The 27,907-nt window shown below is 49.2% G+C and overlaps 2 protein-coding genes and 1 non-coding gene across 15 annotated transcripts; 2 read left to right on the forward strand and 1 right to left on the reverse strand.

The window, feature by feature from the left end:
• Positions 1–39: 39 nt before the first annotated feature.
• KIAA1191 lies at positions 40–19,949 on the reverse strand. Of its 12 annotated transcripts, none has more exons than XM_063810866.1 (9): positions 15,553–15,785; positions 13,760–13,867; positions 13,430–13,516; positions 9,537–9,715; positions 6,588–6,714; positions 4,576–4,700; positions 2,223–2,329; positions 1,894–2,036; positions 40–1,781 (listed from the first exon to the last, which is right to left on the reverse strand). In XM_063810866.1, exons 3-9 carry the CDS (start codon positions 13,455–13,457, stop codon positions 1,573–1,575), a joined length of 918 nt encoding a protein of 305 aa, XP_063666936.1. In that variant the 5' UTR covers positions 13,458–13,516; positions 13,760–13,867; positions 15,553–15,785; the 3' UTR covers positions 40–1,572. The 12 variants fall into 12 exon arrangements, with proteins under 12 accessions (XP_063666936.1, XP_063666939.1, XP_063666937.1 ...); XM_063810869.1 differs by having other exon boundaries at positions 13,411–13,516; positions 15,553–15,780; XM_063810867.1 differs by having other exon boundaries at positions 15,125–15,720.
• Positions 18,957–27,786, forward strand: ARL10 (ADP ribosylation factor like GTPase 10). Of its 2 annotated transcripts, XM_016954268.4 has the most exons (4): positions 18,957–19,252; positions 19,882–20,083; positions 22,257–22,432; positions 25,067–27,786. In XM_016954268.4, exons 1-4 carry the CDS (start codon positions 19,070–19,072, stop codon positions 25,238–25,240), a joined length of 735 nt encoding a protein of 244 aa, XP_016809757.1. In that variant the 5' UTR covers positions 18,957–19,069; the 3' UTR covers positions 25,241–27,786. The 2 variants fall into 2 exon arrangements, with proteins under 2 accessions (XP_016809757.1, XP_016809756.3); XM_016954267.4 differs by lacking the exon at positions 25,067–27,786 and having other exon boundaries at positions 18,976–19,252; positions 22,257–22,659.
• Positions 21,439–21,523, forward strand: MIR1271 (microRNA mir-1271). The gene has a single exon (NR_035622.1). It is a non-coding gene; the product is annotated as a microRNA mir-1271 (primary transcript).
• Positions 27,787–27,907: the final 121 nt, after the last annotated feature.

Consider the following 27,907-nt stretch of genomic DNA (forward strand, 5'->3'; position numbering starts at 1 on the left):
TGGAATAACTATTGTTAAAAGGACAAAAAAATAGCCACATTTGAGAAAGTAGTAAGGATTTTTATTGTCAAAACGAGATCATAATAGAAGACACAAATAAATTAATTGTTCTCATAATTTTAGACTCCAGGGCCTCTCTATGGAAAGGCCAGCTTCTTATACAGACAAGGTACTATCCAAAACAAAAAACAGGTATTTGAGACAGTGTTCAAGACAATAACTGAACTTGTACACAGTGAAGAGAAATAAAAAGGTGGCTTCCGTATTTCCCTCCCTCAGTAAGGTTATGTGTTGCATAAAGGGATGAGGCTCATTTTCGTGAAAAATGCTTTCATACAGAAAATTTTGAATTGAGTGACCTCCCCACACAGGCGTTCCAGGCCCTGACCTGAACAAGGAAATCAAAGTAAGTTAACACCACTGGCTTCACATGAACCTCAAGACTATAATCTAATGGTATCTACCATTTCCTTTACTTTAAAAAAGTTTAATGTCCATTTACCTATACCAAATCAGTAGACTTAATTTTCTCTCTTAGGAAGTTTTTAACCAAATTAGAGCTAAATTAATCTCACTTTAAAGTGCAAGAAAGGCTCTGCTAGAGTAGTGTTTGTTCTGTGGCATAGAAAGAGGAGCATGCCTCCTCTGGCACTGGCCTAAGAGGCCCCACATGAAGAACTAGCTGCAAGACAGTGATCCATTAGGTCTGCCAAAAAGCAGGGGGACTCAAGGTTCAGCCTAGAAAGAGGGGTCCCTGCCAAGTCTGGCTTTTACCTGTACCCAGGTCCCAAACAAATCTTGGGTCCCCTAACTGATAAGGCTGGAGCACAGCACCAGTCATCAACAGGGCCAAAGTCGTCTTAGCGAGTCAGTGAGCACCTCTAAGCCATGATTTGTCGATGCTCACATGGATAGTGGTAAAGGAGTAAAGAAGCCTGGGTTTTGGAACAGTACAAACATTCTTTACCTAGTAAGCAGTGATCAAAGTTCTTACCTAAGGTAAATGATGAAAAAAACAGGTAATGAGGTCCCCATACACCCGTGCTGAGAATATTAGTCTAACTTTAAAGCAGTACAAAATGGCTTCTTCCACACAACAAGGGCAAGCTTTATACTAATGTTTCTCAAAAACCAATTACATCTCCAGCTCTAGCCTCAATTTAATAGGTTTTTTACTTTATTTATTTATTTATTGATGGCGTCTCGTTCTGTCGCCCAGGCTGGAGTGTAATGGCATGATCTCAGCTCAATACAACATCTGCTTCCCGGGTTCAGGCGATTCTCCTGCCTCAGCCTCCCAAGTAGCTGGGACTACAGGCGCCCACCACCACGCCCAGCTAATTTTTGTATTTTTAGTAGAGACGGGGTTTCACCATGTTGGCCAGGCTGGTCTTGAACTCCTGACCTCAGGTATCCACCTACCTTGGCCTCCCAAAGTGCTGGGATTACAGGCGTAAGCCACCACGCCCAGCTGATTAAGTTTTTAAATATACCTTTCCTATGTCAAAGCCAAGGTAAAAGGGGAGTGGGATGCAAGAAACCACCTTTACCAGAATCCCTGGAAAGAGGGCTCTAGAAGCCAGTGGGTGTGAGCACATTCAGGTCACGGGGTTTGAGGTTATGGGCCCGTGGTGGCTGTTTCTTTCCTTCCATCACTGGGATGTCCATCTTGGGGGGCTTCAAGGCTGCTGGATCTTCAGCCATTCGGTTGGCCTGGGCACGTATCAGTTCCAATGGAGAGGGCTTCTGGGCTCCTCGGTAGGCCTGGGTGGCAAAACTTCCTACAAAAGTGAACCAGAGTGCAAATGATTTCAAAACCAGTAAACAGCTCCCGATATACAATATGGTAAGATGTCTGCCATGCTGCTCTCTTTTTTGAAGGTGCTGCCTTACCAGAATCATACTTCTGAAGGGATCTCGGTCCAAAGAGGCTCCACTTATCTGATAAGTTTCTGTCCTTATCCCCACTTCCAGAGTCCATGGTGCTAGGATTTGGGCCAGGTAAGGCTGTGGAAGAACCAGAAGTGAACCAGCCCCTGGGAAAGAAAGAACAAAACATATCCTAAAATACCTCTTCCTTCGCCCCTAGAAATGTCTCACACCAAAAGAACAGGGAACTATCCCTTCTCCCTCTGAAACCACAGGCTTAAATACAACCTCATCTGCCACACTAGCTTTCCTGAAGCACGCAGGAACTCGGAAGGGTCACAGGAAGGGCTCACCTGGGCCTCTGCTTAGGTGAAGAGTGCGGAGTGGTGCTTGGGGTGGACTGGGCTGATGCAGGCTGCCTCTCTTCTTTTGTTATCTCTCCACTCTGTAGCTTTAGTTTCTGCTCAGATGGGTAAGAAGAGAGACTTTTTAAAAATGAAAGCAAATTCCAAACAGCTAAGTCTAGGCATAAAAAATTTGGTTCGCATTCTAACTTTAGGCAGAAGACATCTACAGGTGGAATGATTTCGGATGATCTAACAGGTAGTCCTTTGTTTTTGCCATACTAGATGGAACTCCATCTCCTTAAAAAATGTGTTCATTCTACACTATATCATGAACATCCCTGTACTTAAAGCTTTACACTACAACTTTTACTTTCAGAAACGTGAAGTAATTTCCCCACATTCCCCCAGACAGTAAAATGGAAGAGCCAGAACGCTAGCTGCCAGCCTTCTTGGCCTTTTAAGCAGGGCTTAAGCTCTTGTCTTGCTGCTGCTCCTACCATGTACAAAGCCCTGCCCATCCTCAGTCTCTCCAAGCCAATACTCAGGCATGCTGCTTCTCTCCAGCTAAATGCTTCCTCTGAGGAGTCTGTTCCATTCTCTCCTCCTTCTCTCCCATAGTCAGCCACTCTGGGTTCCCTCAGCACCGTGAGCATTCCTCTGACTCGCAGTCTAGTAGGGAGAGACAGGTCTACATCTCAGCTCTTCTAGAGCATGCTGTCTCCTCCCTCCAGGCCTGCCATGCCACTGCTTAACCCAAGCTGCACGCCAAACAATGATCACGTTTGAATTTTCTCAAACACTCAACAGATCCATTCATGTAAGTTGACAATCTGTTACAAGATGTAAGTTACAGCTAATATTTCAGCCATCCTCATGTTCTACTCCTATGGGCAAGACACAGAAAGTGGGTCAACCAAAGTCAATCCTACCATTATATAAGGTGAATTGCTCAAATAGAATTCTCACTGACCTATCCTGGAAAGTTCTCAGTTAAGGGTCAAAGGCTGCTGGTGCCCCTCTCTGGAAGCTTCTGTCTTGTTTGAAAGCTTAAACTGGCCACCAGCCCAAACCTGATTTCCTATAGCAGTTTTTAAACCTAGCCTGCAAAAGAATCATCTGGAATGCTCATTACAAAATGCAAACAGGGCCGGGTGCGGTGGCTCACACATGTAATCCCAGCACTTTGGGAGGCCAAGGCAGGTGGATCACATGAAGTCAGGAGTTCAAGACCAGCCTGGCCAACATGGTGAAATCCCATCTCTACTAAAAATCAGCCGGGCATGGTGGCGCATGCCTGTAAATCCTAGCTGTTTGGGAGGCTGAGTTGGGAGGATCACTTGAACCCGGGAGGCAGAGGTTGCAGTGAGCCGAGATCACAACACTGTACTCCAGCCTGGGTGACTGCAAACAGGCCACAGTTTTATATCCACAGTTTTATATCTCCACCCACAGGCCACCAGATCCGGGTTATTCCTCGTTATGTATAATGTATACCATGATTCTTTCCTGCGTCGTGTGCTCTCCTCACCTTGCCCTCATCATACCCTGTTCAGAACTCTTAAAATAAAGCTTGGAACAAGCCTGGATTCTGACCCCCCCTTGCCTAAAGAAGCCAGCCCAAGTTTCTTAACTGTAATTGTGTCTCTTCACAATCTGCCCCTGACTTCCATATGAGCCCCTTCAGGAGCCAGATTTCCAGGCTGCTTTGGAATGAGGAGGAAGAGGCCAACAGGAAGGAAGGCATCAGGAGACTTGGGTTCGGGTACTATGACTGGCTGAATAGGTGGCCTCGAACCTCAACCTCCTCATTTACAAAATATGGAGAAGAGCATCTGTCCCAAAAGGTGATTGTGAGGATGAAATGAATGCAAGTGCTTCACAATCATACAACACTATCCAGTATGAAGCGGTCTTCACTGAAAGAAAGTCATTTGAAACTATTCATTCAAATACTTGGCTATCACTAAATTAACCCTTACCAAAATTCTTCACTTATAGAAATGAAATAGCGAAAACATTCCAATTCCACATTTGATTTTAACTTGTTCCTTTCCAGTTAAGCTGTTACCTCTGTTGAGGCTGCCCAGTTCTCCCCAAGATACTCCACATTTGCTTTATGATTCATAAAGTACTCCTATGTATATGTAAGCTGAGGCTCTCACTTGATCCTGCTAACCAGAAGTAGCAAAACAGACACCCCACTGTATAGGTGGATAAGCAAAAACTACGAGGCTAAGAGCTCGGGAGCGAGACTAACTCCACAGCCCCAACTAACTGAGCTGGTAACTTCGAAACCACAGCCACATTTCAAGCCATGAACGCTGAAGGTTTTGTTTTTTCAAAGTTCCTAAGAGCTTACGTGGAGTGCTTCGGCCACTCGAAGGTACTTGGTCTCCTCGGTGGTGAGGCCCTTGTGGGGTGTGTAGCCAGCATCTCTCAGCCCTGCCTGTCGCTCAAAATGCTGAATGCTTTCCTGGGTCTGTTCTGGGAACAGAGGAGATGACAGTCATGCCCATTCCCCTCTCCCATCACAAAATAAGGAGGACAACATGGATATCTACTATTCTCCCCAGAAGCAAGAGACCACACTGACCATTCAAAGAAGAGGAGACTTTCCCCAGAGAGGCACCACAGCAGTAATTCTGAACCTCACACAAAGGCTCTCTAGCCAGAAGGAAGCCTTCCCTCACACCAAGCTGAAGAGGTTATTCCTAAAGGGACAGCTGAAGAACCTTGAGGACAATACTCCCACCCTCCTCTTAGTTGTACATGGTGACATTTTCTTTGTATTTAGAAATGCAACATGGGGCTGGATGCAGTAGCTCACACCTGTAATCCCAGCACTTTGGGAGGCCAAGGCGGGCGGATCAAGAGGTCAGGACATCCAGACCATCCTGGCTAACAAGGTAAAACCCCATCTCTACTAAAAATACAAAAATTAGCTGGGTGTGGTGGCAGGCGCCTGTAGTCCCAGCTACTCGGGAGTCTGAGGCAGGAGAATGGCGCGAACCCAGGAAGCGGAGCTTGCAGTGAGTCGAGATCGTGCCACCGCACTCCAGCCTGGGCGACAGAGCAAGACTCCATCTCAAAAAAAAAAAAAAAAAGTTACATTGTGCTAAAAGAACAATGAATAAGTTTTGTAACACTGCTAGAACACATTCTCAAGCTTGTAAAATAAAAGTAGTGTTGCTGATTCAACAGATGTGAATAAGAAAATCAAAGTATAGGTGGGGCGTGATGGCTCACACCTGTAATCCCAGCACTTTGGTTGGCCTAGGCGGGCAGATCACGAGATCAGGAGTTTGAGACCATCCTGCCCAACAGAGTGAAACCCCATCTCTACTAAAAATACAGAAATTAGCCAGGCGTGGTGGCGGGCGCCTGTAGTCCCAGCTACTCCAGAGGCTGAGGCGGGAGAATTGCTTGAACCTGGGAGGCGAAGGTTGTGGTGAGCTGAGACCACAGCATTGCACTCCAGCCTGGGTGACAGAGTGAGACTCTGTCTCAAAAAAAAAAAGAAGAGAAACCAAAGTAAGAGTCTGGACCTTTGGTTCTTGGTGAATTCACTAGGAATTGCCCAGGACAAACTGATGCCCTCCTGGAGAAGATAAACAAGGGCTTCTGACTTCAAAAATGAGCCAACCAAGGAGAACCTCTATGTACCTTACCCTGGTAGGGGCACAACTGCTGACAAGCAGAGCCATGTATCTAATTGTTAACTTTCCACAGCAACCTGTACAGCCCTCCAGAATGAAGAAGTTTAGTTAGCTTGTTACAAGGTTAAAAAAAAAATCCAAGTTCTCATATCAGGTTTCATTAGGATGACCAATCATACGTTCTTAAGACTAAAGACACTTGGACCTGGTCCTCTTCCTGGTAGACCAACTTTGAGCTGTTTAAAAAAAAAAAACAAACAACAACAACAAAAAAAAAAACTGGGGCAAGTGGGAAATGCCCGGATGTTTCTCCTTCTCCAGCAGAGCTTGAAACAGTAACAGCAGCAGCTGCCGCCACTGAGCACTGGGCCTTCTGATCCTCACCTCAACCTGCCAGTGAAATTCCCCATTTTAGAGCGGGGCAGTCTCTGTAGTTAAGTAGCTTGCCCAAGGCCGCAGTGACAGAGCTGGGAACATGAGATCGTATCAACAAAGCAGCAGGAATGCACCTAAATCAGATAAGATGCTTAACATTTGGCAAATCTTCCACTTAATAAATGGAGCTTCAATACTGACATGATTCAGCAGCCAAACTGACATTTGTTAGGATAAGGTAAGGCGAGCGTGTTGCAGTATCATCTCCAATCAGCTTGTAGGAAGCCTCAACTCTTCCCTGCCCCTATGGCACTCTACTCTGAGGGTGAAGAGTGCTTACTTGTGATCAGAGAATTCATGATGACATGGGTAGCTTTAGCCTTCACCACTGGGACCTTGTCCACACTGTCAATGGCTGATGACAGGGTCATGGCAGGGGAGGGTAGACTGGCCTCTCCTTCCTCCACCTGTTCAAGAGAGGTACAGTACAGAAGCACTTAGGCAGGGCAGGGGAGTCACACACCTAAATTTACTCCTTTGGGGAGGAAGTTACTGAAATAACATTAATCTGGTAAGTGAGGAAATCGTTGAAGGGAGGAGTTGGTCATCTCCACCCAGCTAGATAGGTATTATCCATAGAGACAACAAAGAAAGACATTAGGTGAATAGTTTACATTTATAAAGGTGGGAAAGCCAGAATTTGAAGCTCTGACGTCTACTACCTTCCCAGACTATGATCTTCCAATATACTATAGTACTATGCCCTAAGAATGCAGAAGAAATGCTTATTACGAAGCACTGACCACATCCCAGGTGCTATGCTAGATCTTAATTGATGAGAGCACTGGCTAAGTGGTTCTGACCCTGTGCCAGCCATTAGAACAGACTGCCAGGCTCCACCTCAGAGTTTGATTCAGTAGGTCCCTGTTAGTCTGGGGTGGAGTTCAAGAATTTCTTTCTAATAAATTCCCAGGTGTTACTGATGCTGCCGGTCCCAAGACCACACCTTGAGGACCACTGCTCCCAAGGTTCAAGTAATGGTCTTTTGAAACAAACAAACAAAATCTACTTAGCTCCTCATTTTCAACCTGCAAGAGCTGGCAGCCTCCACCTTCTGCAATCGAAACACCTGATACCTTGCTCAGGCCTAGCAGGGAGGAGAGAACAAGACTTATTCTTTATTCTGTGCTTGTCTGGAAGAACTGAGAAGAAAGTAAGATGGTTGCAAAGGGGGGACAGATAAAAAGTAATGAAAAATGTTGTATCCTTACTACAAAACAGAATTTATACCTTTAAGCTGTGACCTTGAGTACAACTTGAGCCTGTTTCCTTACTGGGAAGACGGTTGATTCCTAACATAGGGAGAGTTAGGGCAAATGAATAGGATCGCATGCGATGAGTCAAGCGGAGCTCTCCTTTGGAGCAGCTGTTCCAAGCCATCAGCTGTTCCAGCTGAGGCCCAGAAGAAATCTGGAAGCCCGCTCATCCCTTGCCTTGTGGAGCCATCAGCAGGGTGTGTGGCCTGGCAAGCACCACCAGAAGCCCTGCTCACCTCCTGCTCTGGACCCTAAAGCCCACTGCTCTGACATCACAGGCAAGCTGCAGCAGGCCTTTTCTCCCTGCACTTTTGCTACTTGTTACATGGAATACTCTCTCCTGAAAAATTGACTGGGTCATATTTCAGTAGATAATTGATAGAGGGAATATCCCCCAGAGCTGTAGGGGCACTTTCTTAGAAAGGAGCTTTCTGCCCTGAGAGTCTGTTGGAGGCGGGGGGAAAAACACTCCTTAGAAAGAATCAAATATGGCTCTACTAAGAGAAAGTTAAGCAGGGAGCCCGCGGTCATAATATCAGCTACACAGCTAATACACAATGTGCCAACCCTTTACATCCCCTGACTAAATCCCCACAACACCTCTATGACATAAGGTATTCCCAACTCTCAGAGAGAGACACTGGGGCTCAGGGTAAAGTTGTGTGCCCAAGGTCTTGCTAGGGCAGACTACCTGGGACTCACACCCAGGCCTATTTCAGTGGACCCTTACTGTGTACTGCCTGTCAGGCCCTGAGCTACCATGTGGCTCAAAGTTCAGAGAAACTGTAGCTACAGGTTAAACAGCCTTATGTGAACTTGGCGGGCCTACTTTATTCAGGCAACAGTCTAGCCTTTCTTGTATTCTTGGTGGCTGGAGAGTCAGAGGGGAGAGAGTCCCTGAGGTCGGGAAGCAGAGGCTCCAATAATGCGAACCTACGAAACTAGATTGCACGAAGGACTGTGAGGTATGTTCGGAAGGGCCTTAGGAAGGAGGCAGTTCTTACAGAGGATGGCCATGGGCAAAGGCAGCTGAGGCTGGAGGAACAGCATGAGGACAGGTACAGCATGTGTTCAAGAAAGGGCCAATTTTTTTCCCCAATCACAAAATGAGCACTTTTTGGGAATCTATGCCAGGCCATCGGCTGGATCCTGCAGATAAGAGTACAAACCTAGACATGGCCCCTGTCCTCAGGAAGCTAATGGAGGGCGAGAAAGCAATGCAGGGATGACGACGGGGACCATGGTACCGTGGGGAGCTCAGAGGGAGAGGTGATGGCCTTATCAGGAGGACGGTGATGTCAGGAAAACTGTCACAGAAGAGACTTTTGAGCTAAGACTTAAAGGATACCAGTTTTCAGGCAAATGGAGTGGGAGAAAAGGTGAGAGGACAGGATGCAGATGGCAAACATCCTAAACAATCAGGGCAATGTGAGCCAAAAACTGACAGGCAGAAAATACGCTGCTAAGTGCAAGAATTTTAGGTAACTTGCACAGTTCAAGCACTGGGTAGGGGAGCTGGAGAGATGCAGGCAGGACTTAGATCACATGGACTGTGGATCATGCTGAGCTTGGATTTAGCTCTGTGGGGAATATGAAGAGTCTCAGGAGCAGACAAGGCCATTCTAGTTTTGAATTAAAAAGAAAAAAAAAGGAAGGAGATTTAAAAAACCATCTATTGGGTACACTGTACACTATTCGGGTGACGGGTGCACTAAAAGCCCAGACTTCACCACTATACAATTCATCCATGCGAACAACACCTCGGGTAACCCTAAAGCTACTGATTTTTTTTTAACAAAATAAATAAAATCTTAAAAAAGAAAAAAAAGACAGCTATAACTGAGGCACAGAAAACACATACAGGGAGTGGTTGCTGCCCAGTTCCATGGGCACAGGGAGCCACTGAAGGCTTCTGGAGCAGAGGAAGGACAAAGGGGTTGCGTATGCCAGAAGTGGCCAGCAGGGTCAGATACCTTGGCGAGGTGCTGATACTTGCGCTCTGGAATCACTGGCTTCCAAGGGACGCTGCCCATGTCCGATGGAGGAGGAGTCATGGGCGCAGGGTCCTCGAGGGTATCATCATAGCTGAGTGCCCGGCGGTATATCCCGATGGGCAGGGACATCTTGCCTAGAGGCGCACTAGCCTCAAGAGCTAAGAACAGAGACACCTGTCAAGACAGGTTCAGCAACTGGACATACTAGCAGCTTTAAATTAATCTGCAGGAAGGAAAGCTCTGAAATACTCTTGTTCTTGAACAGAGCAAAATAGCTTGTTTTGGAGTAGCTAATCCCATCCAGGAAAGGCAGTGGTACCAATCCCTTCCTCTATGCCTGACACCTTGGGTGGTCCACTTAACCCACTCAGCCGTCCTAATCCTTTTTTTTCATTATTTGTTTAGAGACACAGTCTATGTTGCCCAGGCTGGAGTGCAGCGGCACGATCACGGCTCACTGCAGGCTCAACCTCCTGGGCTCAAGTGCCTCAGCCTAGCGAGTAGTTGGGATTATAGGCATGTGCCACCATGTCCAGCTAATTTTCATGGATCAGGAAACCTGAAGTTCCATTTAAAGGTACTTGACCACAACTTCAAAGTACAGTTTGGAATCCAATCCCAAACCCATCTGATTTCAAAGCTGTGTCCTTTATGCCACAGAAGCCACCCCCTACTGCAATACTAAGGCTCTCAGTTCGTGCAAGACTGAGGATATGAAATGACCAAGGATACGAAGTTCTCATTCCCATTTCATAGATGAGGAAACTAAGGCCTAGGGGTAAAGTGACCTTCCCAAGTTCATTCAGAAAATGGCTACCTGGGGCTCAGCCAAGGTCTGTGAATCCTCTACCTTCCTTTCCTCACCAAAGAAAACACCAGCACTAACAGAAATGTTTGTGGCATCACTGTTCTGTATGATTTATTTAAACAGTAGAGTCACTTTCCATCACAGAAATTATTGACAACCACTCTCGCAAATCACCAGCTGATCCTGCCATTCCTGTCCACTGGAACTGACGCCCAGCATGTCGGGTTGTGATGCAGCCACCCCATTCAAGGGCACTCTCAGCTGTGCCAGACCAGGGAGCCAAGTTCATTGTGTTTCGTTTGCTAATCCTTGCATATCAGAACTAATGTCCAGAACCTACCTGAAAAGTAACATTTTCCTGTGGCTAAAATCATATAATAACACTCTCTAAGACATCAACCTGCCTGGCAATAAGTCCAAAACCACAAAAGATTTCATTTAAACGGCAAGGGGACCAAGCAGCTATCATTATTATTACTATTGCTATTAGTAATAATTAACAAAACCATAGAAATAAAAAGAGGATTAGAGGTTGCCAGGGAGTGGGTGGGGGGAGTGAGGATACAACTGCTAATGGTATGAGGTTTTCCTTTGGAGGTTATGAAAACTGCAGTTTGGACGGGTGTGGTGGCTCACCCCTGTAATCCCAGCACTTTGGGAGGCTGATGTGGGTGGATCACCTGAGGTCAGGCGTTCCGGCCTAGCCAACATGGTGAAATCCCATCTCTACTCAAAATACAAAAATTAGCTAGGCGTGCTGGTACATGCCTGTAGTCCCAGCTACTTGGGAGACTGAGGCAGGAGAATTGCTTGAACCCAGGAGGCGGAGGTTGCAGAGAGCCAAGATCGTGCCACTGCATTCCAATCTAGGCAACAGAGTGAGATTCCATCTCAAAAAAAAAAAAAAAAAGAAAAGAAAATGTACTGCAATTGATAGCAGTGTTGTTTGCACAACCCTGTGAATATACTAAAAATCACGACATTGTTCACTTTCAATGGGTGAATTTTATGATATGTGCATTACATCTCAAACACACACACAAGCAAATAATAATTACTAAGTCTTCCTCCTTGCTAGACAATTACATCCCTCATCTTATCTAATCCTCATGAAGCAGATATTCTTCCCATTTTCAAATTTTCCATTTTCACAATCAACTTGCCCAATATCACCTAGCTTGAAAGAGTGCGCTGGGAACTGGAACACAGACCTGAGCCGGTGCACACACTCTGCATGCAACACACTACAAAGCATTCACTGAATGGGCACAATCCTATGGCTCGCGATGGCTACATGGAGTTTGTGGTAATCACAGCAACAATGAAAGACAAACTAAAACGGAGCTGATGATGTTAAGACTAGAGATGGATCTATATTGGGGAATACAGGAGACTTGGGGAGCAATTTCAAAAACATCTTAAAGACTCCCACTGAACAGCCATCCTAAAACAAATAAAGTCAGCTAGTATTTACTGGAAAATATGTTCGTATAAAGACAGACCAAATGCATTCTGGGCAGTAAATACATATTTATCACTGATTTTTAACTCCTGTTTTTACATATTTTGTTTAATCTTCACAACCCCGAGAGACAGGAACCATCATCTTTCTTCATCATCATACTTTACCGAGAATCAGAAATTAAGCGATTCAGATGTAATTAAAAATCACTTTCCTTTCTCATAAAACAATTCAAGTAGTCATCAATGGTGTCAATAACCCAGAACTTGACTCATTAAGGGTTGCTGTGAGCATTTTCATGATTAAGTTCAATCTGCCATTTAAGCAGGCTGGTGCCTTTTTACCAAGACTTCCATCCCACCTCCCCATCACCCCCAAAAAGGTGAGTTTAATCACTTTGGTACATACTACAAGAACTGCACAACTTATTCTGAATTATTATTTGATAACTAGGAAAGTAACAAACTTGTCATAATACCCTTAAATGAAGTGACTATTCTCTTTAAGTTAAAGTTTCATACTATGGCTGAGCGGCTAATAAAATATTTAAATGATGCCAATCTAAGGCTAGGCGTGGTGGCTCACACCTGTAATCCCAGCACTTTGGGAGGCCAAGGTGGAAGGATTACCTGAGATCAGGAGTTTGAGACCAGCCTGGCCAACATGGAGAAACCCTGTCTCTATTAAAAATACAAAAATTAGCCGGGCGTGGTGGCAGGCAGCTGTAATCCCAGCTACTCAAGGTTGAGGCAGGAGAATCACTTGAGCCCAGGAGGCGGAGGTTACAGTGAGCTGAGATCACACCACTGTATTCTAGCCTGGGCAGCAGAGTGAGACTCAAAAATAAAATAAAACTGGCTGGGCGTGGTGGCTCACACCTGTAATCCCAACACTTTGGGAGGCCGAGGCAGGCGGATCACAAGGTCAGGAGTTCCGCCCAGCACGGTGGCTCACGCCTGTAATCCCATTACCTTGGGAGGCCGAGGCGGGCGGATCACAAGGTCAGGAAATCGAGACCATCCTGGCTAACACGGTGAAACCCCGTCTCTACTAAAAATACAAAAAATTAGCTGGGCATGGTGGTGGGCGCCTGTAGTCCCAGCTACTCGGGAGGCTGAGGCAGGAGAATGGCATGAACCCGGGAGGCGGAGCTTGCAGTGAGCTGAGATCGCGCCACTGCACTCCAGCCTGGGCGACAGAGCAAGACTCTGTCTCAAAAAAAAAAAAAAAAGGTCAGGAGTTCCAGACCAGCCTGGCCAATATGGTGAAACCCCGTCTCTACAAAAAATACAAAAATTAGCTGGGTGTGGTGGCGGGCGCCTGTAATCCCAGCTACTGGGGAGGCTGAGGCAGGAGAATGGCTTGAACCCAGGAGGTGGAGGTAGCAGTGAGCCGAGATTGTGCCGCTGCACTCCAGCCTGGGCAACAGAACAAGACTCCATCTCAAAAAAATAAAATAAAATAAGCCAATCTAGTAAATCTAAATACTCGCTTGGTAGCAGAGATTAACCATTAATATATAGTTCCGATAAAATGGTTTCTGTCTAGCTTAAAACATTAATAAGGGCAAAACATGATTTTACCAAAAAGAATTAAGTTTACCAGGCACTTCTGGTTGTCTTGAAGCCATTGAAAGACTGGGATCCAGGTGCTTTTTCTATACAGAATTCCGAGCTGAGTCCCTGCCACCTAATAAAATAACAAAGGGCATTTTCTTATGGTGAGCAGCACCAATGCTGTTCTTCTGGCAGGCACACAGAATTGAACGGCTTGTTTACAAGGTTGAAACACACATGCAAGAGCCAGTGGGTGACAAACATGCCAATGAAAAAAGAAGGATAAAGTCAAAGGTCTCACCACACCTGTGGCTGATCTTAACACCTGTGAGATGACAGAGCTAAGATGCCATACATGGTGAAAAAGTCACCTTACCACAGTGAAATGATGTGACGACTAAGCGGACAGACAGATGTTAATGAGGAACATGGTCCAGCTGCTGCAAAGTAGCAAAGCTTCCCAGGAAGAGTCCATCCAGAGGTTCTAATAACAACAAACAGCCAGCATTGGAACAGCCCGTCAGAGTCTGCCAAACACTTGTTTATTCCCCACAACAACCTTGCTCATTTCATTTTCTTAACTCACAGCAAGCGGCTAGATACTACAGCAGGGAAATTTGTTCTTTATAGCTAACACTATAAACTATTTACAGCGTTTATCTTGTCTTTTAATCCTTGCAGCAAGATGGCAAAGCAGATATTATTTATCCCAATCCCAATTTTTTTTTTTTTTTTTTTTTTTGAGACGGAGTCTCACTCTGTCGGCCCAGGCTGGAGTGCAGTGGCGCGATCTTGGCTCACTGCAAGCTCCACCTCCCGGGTTCACGCCATTCTCCTGCCTTAGCCTCCCAAGTAGCTGGGACTACAGGCGTCTGCCACCACGCCTGGCCAATTTTTTGTATTTTTAGTAGAGATGGGGTTTCACCGCACTAGCCAGGGTGGTCTTGATCTCCTGACCTTGTGATCCGCCCACCTCGGCCTCCCAAAGTGCTAGGATTACAAGCGTGAGCCACCGCGCCCGACCCCAGTTTTTTTTTTTTTTAAGCTATCTCTTACAGAAAGGCTATCCCAAATTTAAAGAGAAGGAAACTGGCCGGGTGCGGTGGCTCACGCCTGTAATCCCAGCATTTTGCGAGACCCAGGCGGGCAGATCACTTGAGGTCAGGAGTTCGAGACTAGCCTGGCCAACATGGTGAAACCCCATCTCTACTAAAAATACAAAAATTAGCCGGGCATGGTGGCGGGCGCCTGTAATCCCAGCTACTCGGGAGGCTGAGGCAGGAGAATAGCTTGAACCCGGGAGGCGGAGGTTGCAGTGAGCCGAGATCGAGCCACTGTACTCCAGCCTGGGCGACGGAGTGAGACTCGGTCTCAAAAATAAAAATTAAAAAAATTTAAAAATGTTAAAAATAATAATAAAGAGAAGGAACCTAAAAATCAGAGGAGTTAAGTAAATTTGTCCACGGTCACAGATAAGTGGTCCGTGCGCAAGGTAGGTAGTTTCATGCCCAGTTTACAGGGGAGTTAAAACGAGGGCCTGAGAAAGTTACTCTTCTTTTTCAGCTTGCTACACCGTCCCTCTATCCCGATAGGACTCAGAGCAAAGAAGTTATTGATAGTTCTTCACTAACGAGCATCGCAAAGGCCGAATTCAGCCATCCTCCCAGTCCAGGGAGCATTCCCGCCCCAGACACGTCCCCTTCCCCTTTCCCTTTCCCTGTGCGCCCACCTCCCAGCTCACCGTCCCTCTGCCTCTCCTTCACAATATACAAGACGGTGCCGCCAGGATACGAAAGGCCGGCTGCTTCACCCACCCCTCCAGGCTAAGATTAGGGCCAGGACCCTAGCCGAAGGCGGGGTGTGGGGAGATGAGGTTGAGGACAAGCCGCGGGGGCTCGGGCTGGGCTGGTCCCACGAAGCGGAGGGGAAGCCCGTACGGGAGCTGCAGGGCATCCCCGGAGAGAAGCCCCATTACGGAGACCCCAGAGAGCGGAGCCAGGCAGGCAAGAGGCGACCCAGCCGAGCTCGAAGCCGGGATGAAGGGTTAAGAGGTGCGGGGAGAGGGGAGTGGCTTGGAGGGGCCCCGAGATCGGGCCTCACCGGAAGCGCCCCTCCTGATCGCCAGAGAACGCAGCCCCAAGGGAGGGCCCAGGCCCGCCATCTGTTCACCTGTGATCCTGCTGCCGCGGGACTGCCTGCGGCCCGGAGTCCGGCACTAAAAAGGTTCCGAGGGCCCACGTCTCCCGAGAGGCTGTGGCGCAGTCTGGACCCAAGCCATTGTGAGAGCGGCGGCGATTTCGAAGGTCCCCAAGACCCACTAGGTAGCAGTACCCACCCAGCGGGCAGGCAGCACTGCAGATAAAGCCTCCGGAGACCGCGGGATCTCGCGCGAGACTTGGCCCAGCGGAGCACACGGCATGCTGGGAGTTGTTGTCCACGATCGCGAGACCCGCCCCCTCCCCACGCCCTTCGCTGCCCAGCGAGTTGTGGAGCCGCAGCTCCGAGTGTGGAATCCGCCAGCCCCGAGAGGAAACGCCACACTTCACCACCACTTCCTCAGCGCGTGTGCTGTGCCTGGGTCCGTGACAAGCTAAGGGAAGACGGAGGTAGCATAGTAAAATGACACCCACAAACCCAAGCCCTCAAGGCTCAAAAAGGGCTGCCAGGTGCGAGCACTTGTCATCCTGTTTTTCCCACTTCACGGAGGTGAAGCTGAGACTGGGAGAGATGAGAAGTCACTTCGATTAGCAAGCGGTGCAGTGAGCACGGACTGTCTCCCAAAACAGCGGGGTTAGGCAGGGTTCGTACTAGTAGCTGAACCAAAAAAGGGAACCGACCTCACCTGCCTCCCCTAGGGAAGGCGATCCTAATATCATTTCTCTTTTACATAAAGGAAAGTGAGGCTTAGAGACGCCAGCTGAGGTGTCAGTCACATCCTGAAGGAAGACTTCTCTTATCCCTGAAGGGTTCACAAAGAAGGCGAAGCAACGAAGTTACAGCAGAATTTGCAAAAATCTATCCACGTTTCTACCCCAGTCCAAAGCTCGCCATCAAAAACTCATCTCAGGAGAGCTATGATTGGTGGTGCGAGGTGAATGTCACATTTAGATTTCAGCATTTGAGGCTTCCAGCCGTACTGGCAGAACTGAGAGGCCTTGCTCATGCGACTTGAAACTTAAGCGCTGTTTCCAGACCAGGGTGCTTGAGTGCACTAAGAATTAAAGTCTTTGATGAATTCTATAATTAGCTTATCAACAGCACAATTACATTGCAGTATAATTGTGTGTATATGTGTGCGTGCGTGTGTGTGTTAAAGGTGTTCCTTTGTTAATTTGGAGCTTTTAAAATATGCCATATTTTTTAACCTCTGTGGAGGCAAAGCTGGCACCTTGCTCTTTATCCATCACAGGAAGGGATGTATATCACCTCTCAGTCAGAAAAGGAAGAAATAGCACTTTGCACCCTTATGTAGATCATAAGGTGGGATCATCTCATTTATTTCTTAGCCACAAATACATGAAAACTTAAGACTTTCCTGGAAGTTACTATTTGATTAAAACAACTTTTTCTGGCTGGGCACGGTGGTTCACGCCTGTAATCCCAACACTTTCAGAGGCTGAGGCGTTCGAGACCATCCTGGCCAACATGGCGAAACCCCGTCTCTACTAAAATACAAAAATCAGCCAGGTGTAGTGACAGGTGCCTGTAATCCCAGCTATTCTGGAGACTGAGGCAGGAGAATCTCTTGAACGTGGGAGACGGAGGCTGCAGTGACCTGAGATCACACTACTGCACTCCAGCCTGGGCTACAGAGTGAGACTCCATCTCAAAAGAAAAAAACTTTACCCCTGATATTTGTGGTACCAATGTCTGAAGCTGTCATGGTCTTGGTGCATAGCACCTATGTGAGAGCACCTATTTCTTTTCCACAAATAATAGACTGTAAACATTTTTTTTTTTTTTTTTTTTTTGAGACAAGGTCTCACTCTGTTGCCCGGGCTGGAATGCAGTGGCGCAATCTCGGCTCACAGTAACCTCTGCCTCCCAGTTTCAAGCGATTCTCCTGACTCAGTCTACCGAGTAGCTGGGACTACAGGCGCCTGCCACCACGCCCGGCTCCACGCCCGGCTAATTTTTTGGATTTTCAGTAGAGATGGGGTTTCACCGTGTTAGCCAGGATGGTCTCGATCTCCTGATCTCGTGATCCGTCCGGCTGCCTCGGCCTCCCAAAGTGCTGGGATCACAGGCGTGAGCCACTGCACCGGCCAAACTTTTAATCTTAGCAATTTTGTGGGTTTTCCCCTCTAAGTGGGTGTATTTTTGAGGAGGAGCTAATTTTTTTTTCTTTTTTTTTTTTTGAGACGGATTCTTGCTCTGTCACCCAGGCTGGAGTGCAGTGGCGCAATCTCAGCACACTGCAACCTCCTCCTCCTGGGTTCAAACGATTCTCCTGCCTTAGCCTCCTGAGTAGGTGGGATTACAGGCACGTGCCACCACGCCCGGCTAATTTTTGTAGAGATGGGGTTTCACCATATTAGCCAGGCTATTCTCGAACTCCTGACCTCAGGTGATCCGCCTGCCTCGGCCTCCCAAAGTGCTGGGATTACAGGCATGAGCCACCACACCCGGCCAGAAATAAATTTTTCAAAAGAATCAATGCCGGAAGAAATAAGATGTAGCTAAAACATCACTATCTGGGAGGAGAGGAGCATATATATGTAGTCAAAGGGAAAGGGGGACAAATCAGAAGGAATAGGGGCTGGGACCCAGAGCCAGGGGTACAGAGGAATCGCGAACTAAAAGGAGGTGAAGAGTTGAGACAATATAAAGGGGAAGAAGTAGCCCTGCTGGGCCCTGAGAGCCACAGGCGGTCTCTCCACCCATGTACCCTACAGCCAGCCATACATGGCGTCACCCCTCTGGAGAGCCAAAAGAACCCGACTGCTGTACTCAGGTCGTTTCTCCTGTTCTTCCTCCTCGTGCTACACACGTGGAAGCCTTGGCCGTCACTGGGGGTACCTAGGACAAGGCAGTCAGCCCTAAACATTCTGAAGTCCTGACACTGCTTAATTCAGCCTGACCAGGACCCCAGCAAAACCCCTGTGGTCCGGGAGGCAGCGAAAGAAGGCTAGAGGTGGCGGGGAGCCACGGACCTGGGTTCTATTCCTGCCTCTGCCACCCGACTACCGTGTGATCTCGGGCGTCTTGCTTCAATTTCCTCCCCGAGGTCTTGAGGGATGACCGGGAGACAGATCGCTTGGGTTTGAACGCAGGCTACACGAAAGCACTACGATGCGGCGTTGGGCGGGTTACTTAACTCCTGGGCCTCGGTTTTCCCTTCTGCGTGGTGTCATTGTAAGGGGTAACGGAGAAAAGCCGTGAGCTAACCCCCGGTGGATGCTAGCAAGCACCGCCGTCTCCCGTCCTCCCCAGGCACAGCCTCTCCTCCCTCCACCCTGCACCTGGCAGGGGGACCGGAGGTCCCTGCGCGCCGGCCAGCGCCCCACCACCCACGCCGCCGGGTCCCGGGCGGCCTGCCGTGACAGCGGCAGTGCATTGTGGGGCTTGTAGTGCGGGACTGGGTCTGGGTGGGTGGGCGCGGCCGCAGCAGTCGCAGCGGGGCCATCTTCGGCGGGCGAGTGGGCTCGGCCTGGGCAACCCGCACCTGCGTCCCCCGCCCGGCCCGATGGCGCCGCGGCCGCTGGGCCCCTTGGTGCTGGCGCTGGGCGGCGCCGCGGCGGTGCTGGGCTCGGTGCTCTTCATCCTCTGGAAGACCTACTTCGGCCGCGGCCGAGAGCGGCGCTGGGACCGGGGAGAGGCCTGGTGGGGCGCGGAGGCTGCCCGCCTCCCCGAGTGGGACGAGTGGGACGTGAGTGCCGGGCCGAGGCCCGCGGAAGGGCGGGCAGGCTGGGGCTGCGATCCCCGCGCATGTGGCCAAGGGGTGTGACCACGGAACGGCCCCGCTGGTGCCGGGAGCTTGGGGGGTCGAGGGCTTGGCAGCCGCAGCGCACAGGCCCCGCGCGGGTGGGCGGTCAGAGCCCGGGAACCGAGGAACGGGTGGGTGTGCTTGGGTGCGTGCGGCGCCGTGGCGCCGCGCCGTCGCTCCACGCCATGAGGCTCGGGTGTTCCAGCGGGGGCCGGAGTTTGGAGGGCGCGGCTCGGGAGCATCCCGGGGCCCAGCCGGGTCGGCTCGCGCCCCTCCGGCGCCTGCGCAGTGCGCCCCGCCCCGGGGGAAGTCGGGAGAAACCCCATCCCCTCCCGCCTGCGGTCGGGACTCCGAGACCGGCGGAGGAAGCGGGGCGCGCGAGCGTAAGGAATTCGCCAAGGGTTTGGAATTCAGGACTGCAAAGGCGGCGTTCGTCCCACTCATCCAGACCATGCCTGCCTGTCCCAGGACGGGTGGAAGGCGGGCCTGGGCCCTCTGGTGCCTTCGGTCTTCCCTCGGGAAAGGTCCTTCGGGAGGCCGCCAGCCGCAACCTTACCTCCGCTTCCCCGCAGCCCGAGGACGAGGAGGACGAGGAGCCGGCGCTGGAGGAGCTGGAACAGCGCGAGGTGCTGGTGCTGGGGCTGGATGGCGCAGGCAAGAGCACGTTCCTGCGCGTGCTGTCGGGGAAGCCACCGCTGGAAGGCCACATCCCCACCTGGGGCTTCAACTCCGTGCGTCTGCCCACCAAGGACTTTGAGGTGGACCTGCTAGAAAGTGAGCGGACACCCTACCCCATCTCCCCGTCTCCTCTACTGGACCAGTCCTGGATTCTCTGCAGGGAAGGGGGCTTCCAAAATGCATGTCTAAGCAGCACATTCCCCTCTACGAATCCTTCCCACCGCTCTCTGGGGCACAGGATTCAGTCCACGCTCTGTGCTCTGACATTTAGGGCCCTTCGTGATCGGGCCTCTCCAGCTGCACCGCCTGCCCCATCACCCCTACCAAAGTCGATAGGCCTAACACAGAGATACTAACAGCTAAGGGTTCATATGCCAAGCACTTGACAGGCATTGCTTAAGAAAACTCCCCTAAACAATTACATAAAACTAGAATCGGTCACTACCCTCGTTATCTCCAGAGGAAAATGAGTTCCAGCAGTAGTATCATGAATCCAAGGTCACCCACCTTTCTAGTCTTTTTTTTTTTTTTTGAGATGGAGTCTCACTGTGACACCCAGGCTGGAGTGCAATGGCGCTGTCTCGGCTCACTGCAACCTCCTCCTCCCGGGTTCAAGCGATTCTCCAGCTTCAGCCTCCTGAGCAGCTGGGATTACAGGCGCCCGCCACCACGCCCGGCTAATTTTTGTATTTTTAGTAGAGACGGGGGTTTCACCACATTGGTCAGGCTAGTCTTGAACTCCTGACCTCAAGTGATCTGCCCGCTTCGACCTCCCAAAGTACTGGGATTACAGGCGTAAGCCATCGCACCCCACCATTCTAGTTTTTTTTTTTTTTGGAGACAGGGTCTCTGTCGCCCAGGCTGGAATGGCAGTGGGCAGTGGCACACCCTCCTCCACTATTGCCTGTCTGGCCCAAACTAGTGTCATCTTTCCTCTCAGCACCACAGCCTCCTCTTTGGTCTTCCTGCTTCCCCTTCTGTCCCTAGTGTCAGCTAGAGAAAACCCATGTCAGGTAACGTCACTCTTGCTTAAAGCCCTTGGGGGGCTCCCCACCCCCTCACTGTGGTCTTTGGCCCCATGTGGCCCGCCCCAGCCAGCCTCACAGCCATCTCTTTCTCCTTCTTGCAGTGCCTCAGCACCCCAGCCTTCTTTCTGTTTCCCAGACACTTCCAGCATGCTCTCCCCTCTGTCTGGAATGCTTTCCTCTGCCTCTTCCCATGGCTGGCTCCTTCTCATCATCCCACTCAGCTCACATGCCACTTCCTTGATGAGACCTACCCAGACCACCCAATCCAGGGCCAACCCCTGTTCCGCCTCAGCCACTTTCCCTTTTTTCTGTTTTCTTTCCTTTTTGAAATGTGTTGATGTCATTGCCATGTCCTTCCCAGTTAGGGAGGGAGCTCCTTGGTGCAGGGCCCCTGCTTGCCTTGCTCACCTCTGTATCCACAGCACCCAGATCAGTGCTTGGCACCTAGCAAGCACTCAGTAAATACTTGTTGAGTGCCTGCTATGTGCCAGGCATTGTGCTGAGGGTTTTGTGGGGATTCAGAGGTAAGTGCCTCTGACTCTCACAGCTTAGAATCCTCAAGTGTCAGAAACATAGCCAGAAACACTAGGGTGCGGGGCGACCAATGGGACTGTGCAGAGGAGCAGAGAGGAAAAGAAAGGTGATCCAGGCTGGGGGACTGTGTTGGCAACCATGTGTTCATAGGATGAAATATGACATTTCCAAGGGAAAAGAAGGGGATGGGGGAAACTGAATGGAGAATGGCTGTGTATAGGCAGGGCAGGGGGTCCTGAGTTTTCTAGACAATAGGACTCCTGGCTCCTATCACAGCCATCACTGACAGTTTTGAACCTGTAGGAGAAAGCTAGGAACTAGCAAGAGGCAAAGCAAGACAACCCAGGGGAGAGAACTGAAGACTTCCATTTATTGAGCACCTATGTGTCAGTCCTGTGAAAGGTACATTGCACATGGTACCTGTGGGTTTTACTGCAACCTGTTAGGAAAGTTCAGTGAGGAGACTGGTGCTTAAAGCTAGGGACTTGCCCCAAGAGACCCACCTATCAGAGCTAGAGCTAAATCCAGTCTGAGTAGCTGCGGAAACTGCAGTGTTTTCCTTGCCCCTGGCTGGTGGAAGCTCACCAAGCTAGAAGTAGGGTGGGTGGGGGCTGTGGGCAGTGAGCGGGGGCCCGGGGTGGGGTGGGGGCTGTGGGCAGTGAGCGGGGGCCCGGGAGGCTCTGAGCTGGCCCCTGGCCTCTCCTCAGTTGGGGGCAGCCAGAACCTACGCTTCTACTGGAAGGAGTTTGTGAGCGAGGTGGATGTGCTGGTGTTTGTGGTGGACTCGGCTGACCGACTGCGGCTGCCCTGGGCCCGACAGGAGCTGCACAAGCTGCTGGACAAGGACCCTGACCTGCCTGTCGTCGTGGTGGCCAACAAGCAGGTGAGGGCTGTGAGAGGGCAGCTCGGTCCAGGCGACGTCCACTCAGAGATGATTGGGCAGGGGCAAGGAGCGCTGCCTGGGCCCATGGCCTGGAGAGGGTGGCTGAGATGCTGCCCCCACCTCTTCTACCTATGCCCTGTCCTGATCCCTGCCTCTGTCTTCCTTCCTCTTTGCCTATCATCTCGTACTCTGGAGAGATGAGAAAAATAATTATTAAGTGCCTCCTATATGCCAGGCATGGTTTTTTGTTTTTGTTTTTGTTTTGAGACAGAGTCTTGTTCTGTCGCCCAGGCTGGAATGCAGTGGTGTGATCTCGGCTCACTGCAACCTCCACCTCCCGGGTTCAAGCAATTCTTGTGCCTCAGCCATCCGAGTAGCTGGGATTACAGGCATGTGCCACCACACCCAGCCAATTTTTGTATTTTTAGTAGAGGTGGAGTTTTGCCATGTTGGCCAGGCTGGTCTTGAACTCCTGACCTCAAGTGATCCGCCCACCTCAGCTTCCCAAAGTGCTGGAATTATAGGCATGAGTCACTGTGTCTGGCCCCCAGGTGTGGTTTTGAATAACATTTCTTCTTATGCTTCTGTTGACCCTATAAAGTATGGGATGCTATTCCCATTTTATAGATGGGACAGGCTAGTCTTGTAATCTTTCCAAGGTTGTTCATCTTGAGAGTAATAGAATTGGTCCAGGCGTGGTGGCTCAAACCTCTACCCCCAACACTTTGAGAGGCCAAGGAAGGTGGATCATTTGATTCCAGGAGTTCGAGACCAGCCTGGGCAACATGGTGAAACTCCGTCTCTACAAAAAAAAATGCAAAAAATTAACTGGGTGTGGTGGTGCCTGCCTATAGTGCCAGCTACTTTGGAGGCTGAGGCAGAAAGATCACTTGAACCCAGGAGGTCGAGGCTGCAGTGAGCTGTGATCACACTACTGCACTCCAGCCTGGGTGACACAGCGAGACCCTATCTCAAAAAAAAAAAAAAAAAAAAAAAAAATAGTGGAATTGGGACGTGTAATGCTAAAGCTGTACCTTTTCCACTCTGCTATGCCCTTGCAAATTCTGGCTCTAGATCAGAGAGCTGAAGCTGGTAACTGATGAGAGGTAGAACAGGTTAAATAACAGCTAACATTTATTGTGTGCTTACAGTGTGCCATACATGTGGTAAGCACCTGACAATCATGACCTCACTTCCGCCCTCCAAATACCCCGTGATGGGCCCTGCTGTTACACTAAATACCTGGAGTTGCAGCTGGCATGTGGCAAAGCCCAAACTTGAACTCAGATATTCTTCAAAGTTCCTCCTCTTAACCAGTGTGCTGTACCTCTCTTGGGTGCCAGAGAGTCGCCTTGGGCCCAGGAACCCTCAGTATCACAGACCTTGGGTCCCATTCTCAATATCAGGTGAAACTGCCAGAGTACAGAGTCTGATCATATTTCCTGTGGCCTAAACTCAGGTGCCTCTGAGAGCTGTGGGACCTGTTTCCAACTTGACATGGAGAGAGACTGTATGTCTTCGACCTCAGATTCCCCAACCTATTAGGAAACATTTGACAATTATTTATAAATAGGGTGACTGTATGTCCTTTTCTGTCCAAGACAGTCCCCATTTACGACTCTTGTTCTGGCACTATTAATAGTGCCCGCTCTGAGCCTCAGATTGCCCCAGTTTGGACCAGGAATCACATCATATCCTATTTATAAACTAATTTATAGCAGTTTTGAACCTGTAGGAGACAACATCTAAGGTCCCAGCAGTCTCTGAATTGCTCCAGGAAGAATCATTTAAATCTTGGGCCAGGGTTGAAATTACAACATACCATCACCAGTCATGCTGTGTAGTGGTCCCTTGTTTTCCTCCAGCTAGTTTCTAGAGGTCTTGTCTGGAAGTGATCCTACTGTATCATCTCTCCATGACTGAGTTTAGGAAACTTGGTTATCAAACCAACCTGAGTTGGAACCTGGCTCTACCACCTATCACTGTTACCTTAGCTCAATGATGTCACCTCCCTGAGCTACTTTTCTCATCAGTTAAGTGTGGACTGTGAACATTAAATAAGCTGAAGTATATATGGGCCTATCTACAATGCTTGACACATAGGAAGTGCTCTATTTCTAGCCGGGCGTGGTGGCTCATGCCTGTAATCCCAGCACTTTGGGAGGCTGAGGCAGGTGGATCACCTGAGGTCAGGAGTTCGAGACCAGCCTGGCCAGCATGGCGAAACCCTGTCTCTACTAAAAATACAAAAATTAGCCAGGCATGGTGGCTCACACCTGTAGTCCCAGCTACTAGGGAGGCTGAAGCAGGAGAATCACTTCAGGATTCCACCACAGGAGGTGGAGGTTGCAGTGAGCCAAGATCGTGCCACTGCACTCCAGCCTGGGTGACAGAGCAAAACTCCATCTCAAAACAGTGGCTAATGATGCAATGAAAAGAGGTTGGTACAAAGGAGAGCCCAGGGTGAGGGAGAGAGCATTGAGTTTAGGCCCAGGGGTCCAGAGGCTACTTCTGGGAACTTGGGGCCTGATATTCCCGGGGATAGCCTAAGAACAGTGTATTTCATGAATGACAAGGGTGTGAGTGTGTTAGGAAATGCTGCCAGCTGTGTTCTGACTTCTGTGTCTCACCCAGGACCTGAGCGAGGCCATGAGTATGGGGGAGCTGCAGCGGGAGCTGGGCCTACAGGCTATCGATAACCAGCGGGAGGTTTTCCTCTTGGCAGCTAGCATTGCCCCTGCAGGACCCAGCTTTGAAGAGCCTGGCACCGTGCACATCTGGAAACTGCTCTTGGAGCTTCTCTCCTAGGCTGGAGCTCTCCTGCTCGCCACCTGCCTGTCAAGACCATAGTTGTACTGCTGCTGCTTCATTGCCAGACTGGGCCTGGGGCAAGAGCCACATGGCAGCATTTCCCTTTTCCCCTCCTTTGCCTTTCAAGAGCAGGGCCTGGGCAAGGCCAAGAACCATGCAGAAGCCTTCCTGGTGGGGTGGCCGTGAAGCCGAAGCAGGGAGGTGGGTGAGACAGAGGGTGGGGAGGATAGTGTCTGGCTCATTCCAGGCTGGAATGTGGATCCAGCTTTCCCTTCTCTTACCTGTACAGTGAGATGCTCAGTGGGCTCAATCCTCCACTACAGGTCCCGGTACCTGAGGAACCAGTGTAGGTGTCAGAAATACTCCTAGAGCCTCAAGGTCTCCTAGTCCAGAAACAGTCTGGTGACGTCATGCCCTTCTCATGTGGGCAGCTTCTGAGTGGTGACACAGCAAGCCTTTGTTCCTGTCCTGCATTGTCCAGCCCCAGCTCCACCTAAGTGACTTGTGGCCTTGTGCAATCTCTGCCTCTCTGACCCCAGGGCCATTATTTTTAAAGGGAGGTGGTTTCCTAATTCGGAGATGCCTTTCCCAGCCATGGGAGTGTGAAGTGCTAGGATGAACCTGGCCATCCTAGCAAGGAGCTTTCTGAAGACCTCCCTGCTTTTCCCTGAGCCCAGGCCTGGCCTGCCAGCCTCTCTTGACTACAGAATAACTGATATTCACCCACCAAACAGAAAAAGTGAAGGCTGGGTTTTTCCCCTCTAATCTGGAGACAAGCTGCTGCTCTCGTACTAACTGTGCCAGTGCCCATGTTTACAGAAGTCAGGGGAAGGAAGGAGCCTGTGTCCCTGGGATGACAGTCAACTGGAGCTAGGTGTTGACCTCAGAACTGCATTTTATTTATTAATTTATAAGCAGAACAGGCCAGAGTTCTAGGCTCTGTTTCTAGGTGCTGTTTTCAAAACCCCACATGACAGTCATAGAAAATTTGGAACTTAGGAAAATAGCTGGAATCATGAATGACAATGAGATAACACACACGTCAGTGGAGACAAAGTTGTGGGTTCCTCCTCCCAGCTGGCTTTGAGGCTGTCGTCGATATCATAGTACTTTACATGGATTCACATGAACTGAAACACCACCACTTGGCCCAGGATGTTGAAAGGGTGCAAATTCCTTCTGGGTAGATAAGAAATGACTCTGGGAGAGGATTTCCCTTATGTGAATCTAGGTAAAAAGATGGAAAAAAATTGTATTATGTGATCCTAAGGACAGGAATAGCAGACCAGCCAACGGGATGGCCTTGGGTACATCACTCAGCCTTTCCGGACCCAATTTTTCCCCAGTGAAAGCCAAGTTGGACTGAATTTCTGGAGTTCTCATCAGTGCACATTCCATAGTTCTCCAGTGCTGGGCGATCAGCCCAATTTAAGGACTGGCTCTGTACTAACATTTATTATCGGTACAGGCAAAGAGGAGCCTGTTGTCTGTTAGGGACCACTAAATCAACAACCACAAATGGATTTTTTTTTTTAAGAGGAGCTGTGCACCTCAATTTGCTGTCTAGTTGAGAATAGAGATTGTGTGCCTTCATTTCATTTGACATTTACCCAGCATGCCTCAGTTCCACACCGTGACCAGTGTAAGAAGAGGAACTATGATAAAAACAGTTCAACAAGCCGCAAGGAGGGTGGGAAATTCTGAAGTCCAGAAGCGAGTGTGATTTTGGAAATTGGCTGCTGTGCCCTTGGGCGCCATTTGAAGGATCACTGTTCTCGAAAGTGCTGGTTCACCTTCTGCAGTAAGAAGTGATTTATGGGCTCTTAGGTAAAATTTTAAGAATGACTTGGGTTTTAGAGTAGCCTTTGAAACTTTGCTGGCAGCTTTTCATTTTGTCATTGGAAGGGTAAGAGACTTTTCTCCTTTGTTCTATGAACTCCTTGTTCTTCAGGGCTTGAAGGTGTTAACAAAAAAACCTTAGACAACTTTAACAAAGTTTAAAAAGTATGTTCTGTTTTTGAGCAGAAAAAAGATTCATGAACTGGTTAGTACTTAGCACCAAAAGCAGTTCAGAATGCTCAGCCCCACAGTGTGTGTAGGCTGCATTTATAGCCAGAGAAACGAAAATAACTTAGGTTGCCTGATTGGCTGCAGTCTGGCATTTGCCTTACCTGAACATGTTTTAGCAGCCTTCAGCCGACGATTGACTGAAGGTTTGGCTGCTGTGATTGGCTAAAATTCGGCTACTTGTTAGAAGAACATACTTTTAGGTTAGGTTACGAGTTGTTTACACTTTAAGTTACAATTCACTGTGTACAGAGGCAGCTTTAGGCCAGACTTAATTCAGCTTCACAGTGTCCCTCATTTTGCTCAGCCCCTTAATTTTGAGAGATTGACCAAAATCCCAGGCACTGACACTACCTTCTGTCACTATTTGACCTCATTATGGAACTCACAGTTTACAATGTTAAATCAGTTAGAGGATTCTGTATGTCTTCATGTTTCTGTTACTCTAACCGTAATGAGACCATTTGAGGTACAAAGGATGACTGCATTGGTGTACTTAAGACTACAACACATCAGTGGGGACCTTAGGATGGCTATCAGGAGTGTAATACCAAGAAACTGGAATGCATCCCTTAATATGAGTCTCCACAAACCAAA

Source organism: Pan troglodytes, chromosome 4, assembly GCF_028858775.2.
Source record: "Pan troglodytes isolate AG18354 chromosome 4, NHGRI_mPanTro3-v2.0_pri, whole genome shotgun sequence".
Classification (NCBI taxonomy): Eukaryota; Metazoa; Chordata; class Mammalia; order Primates; family Hominidae; genus Pan; species Pan troglodytes.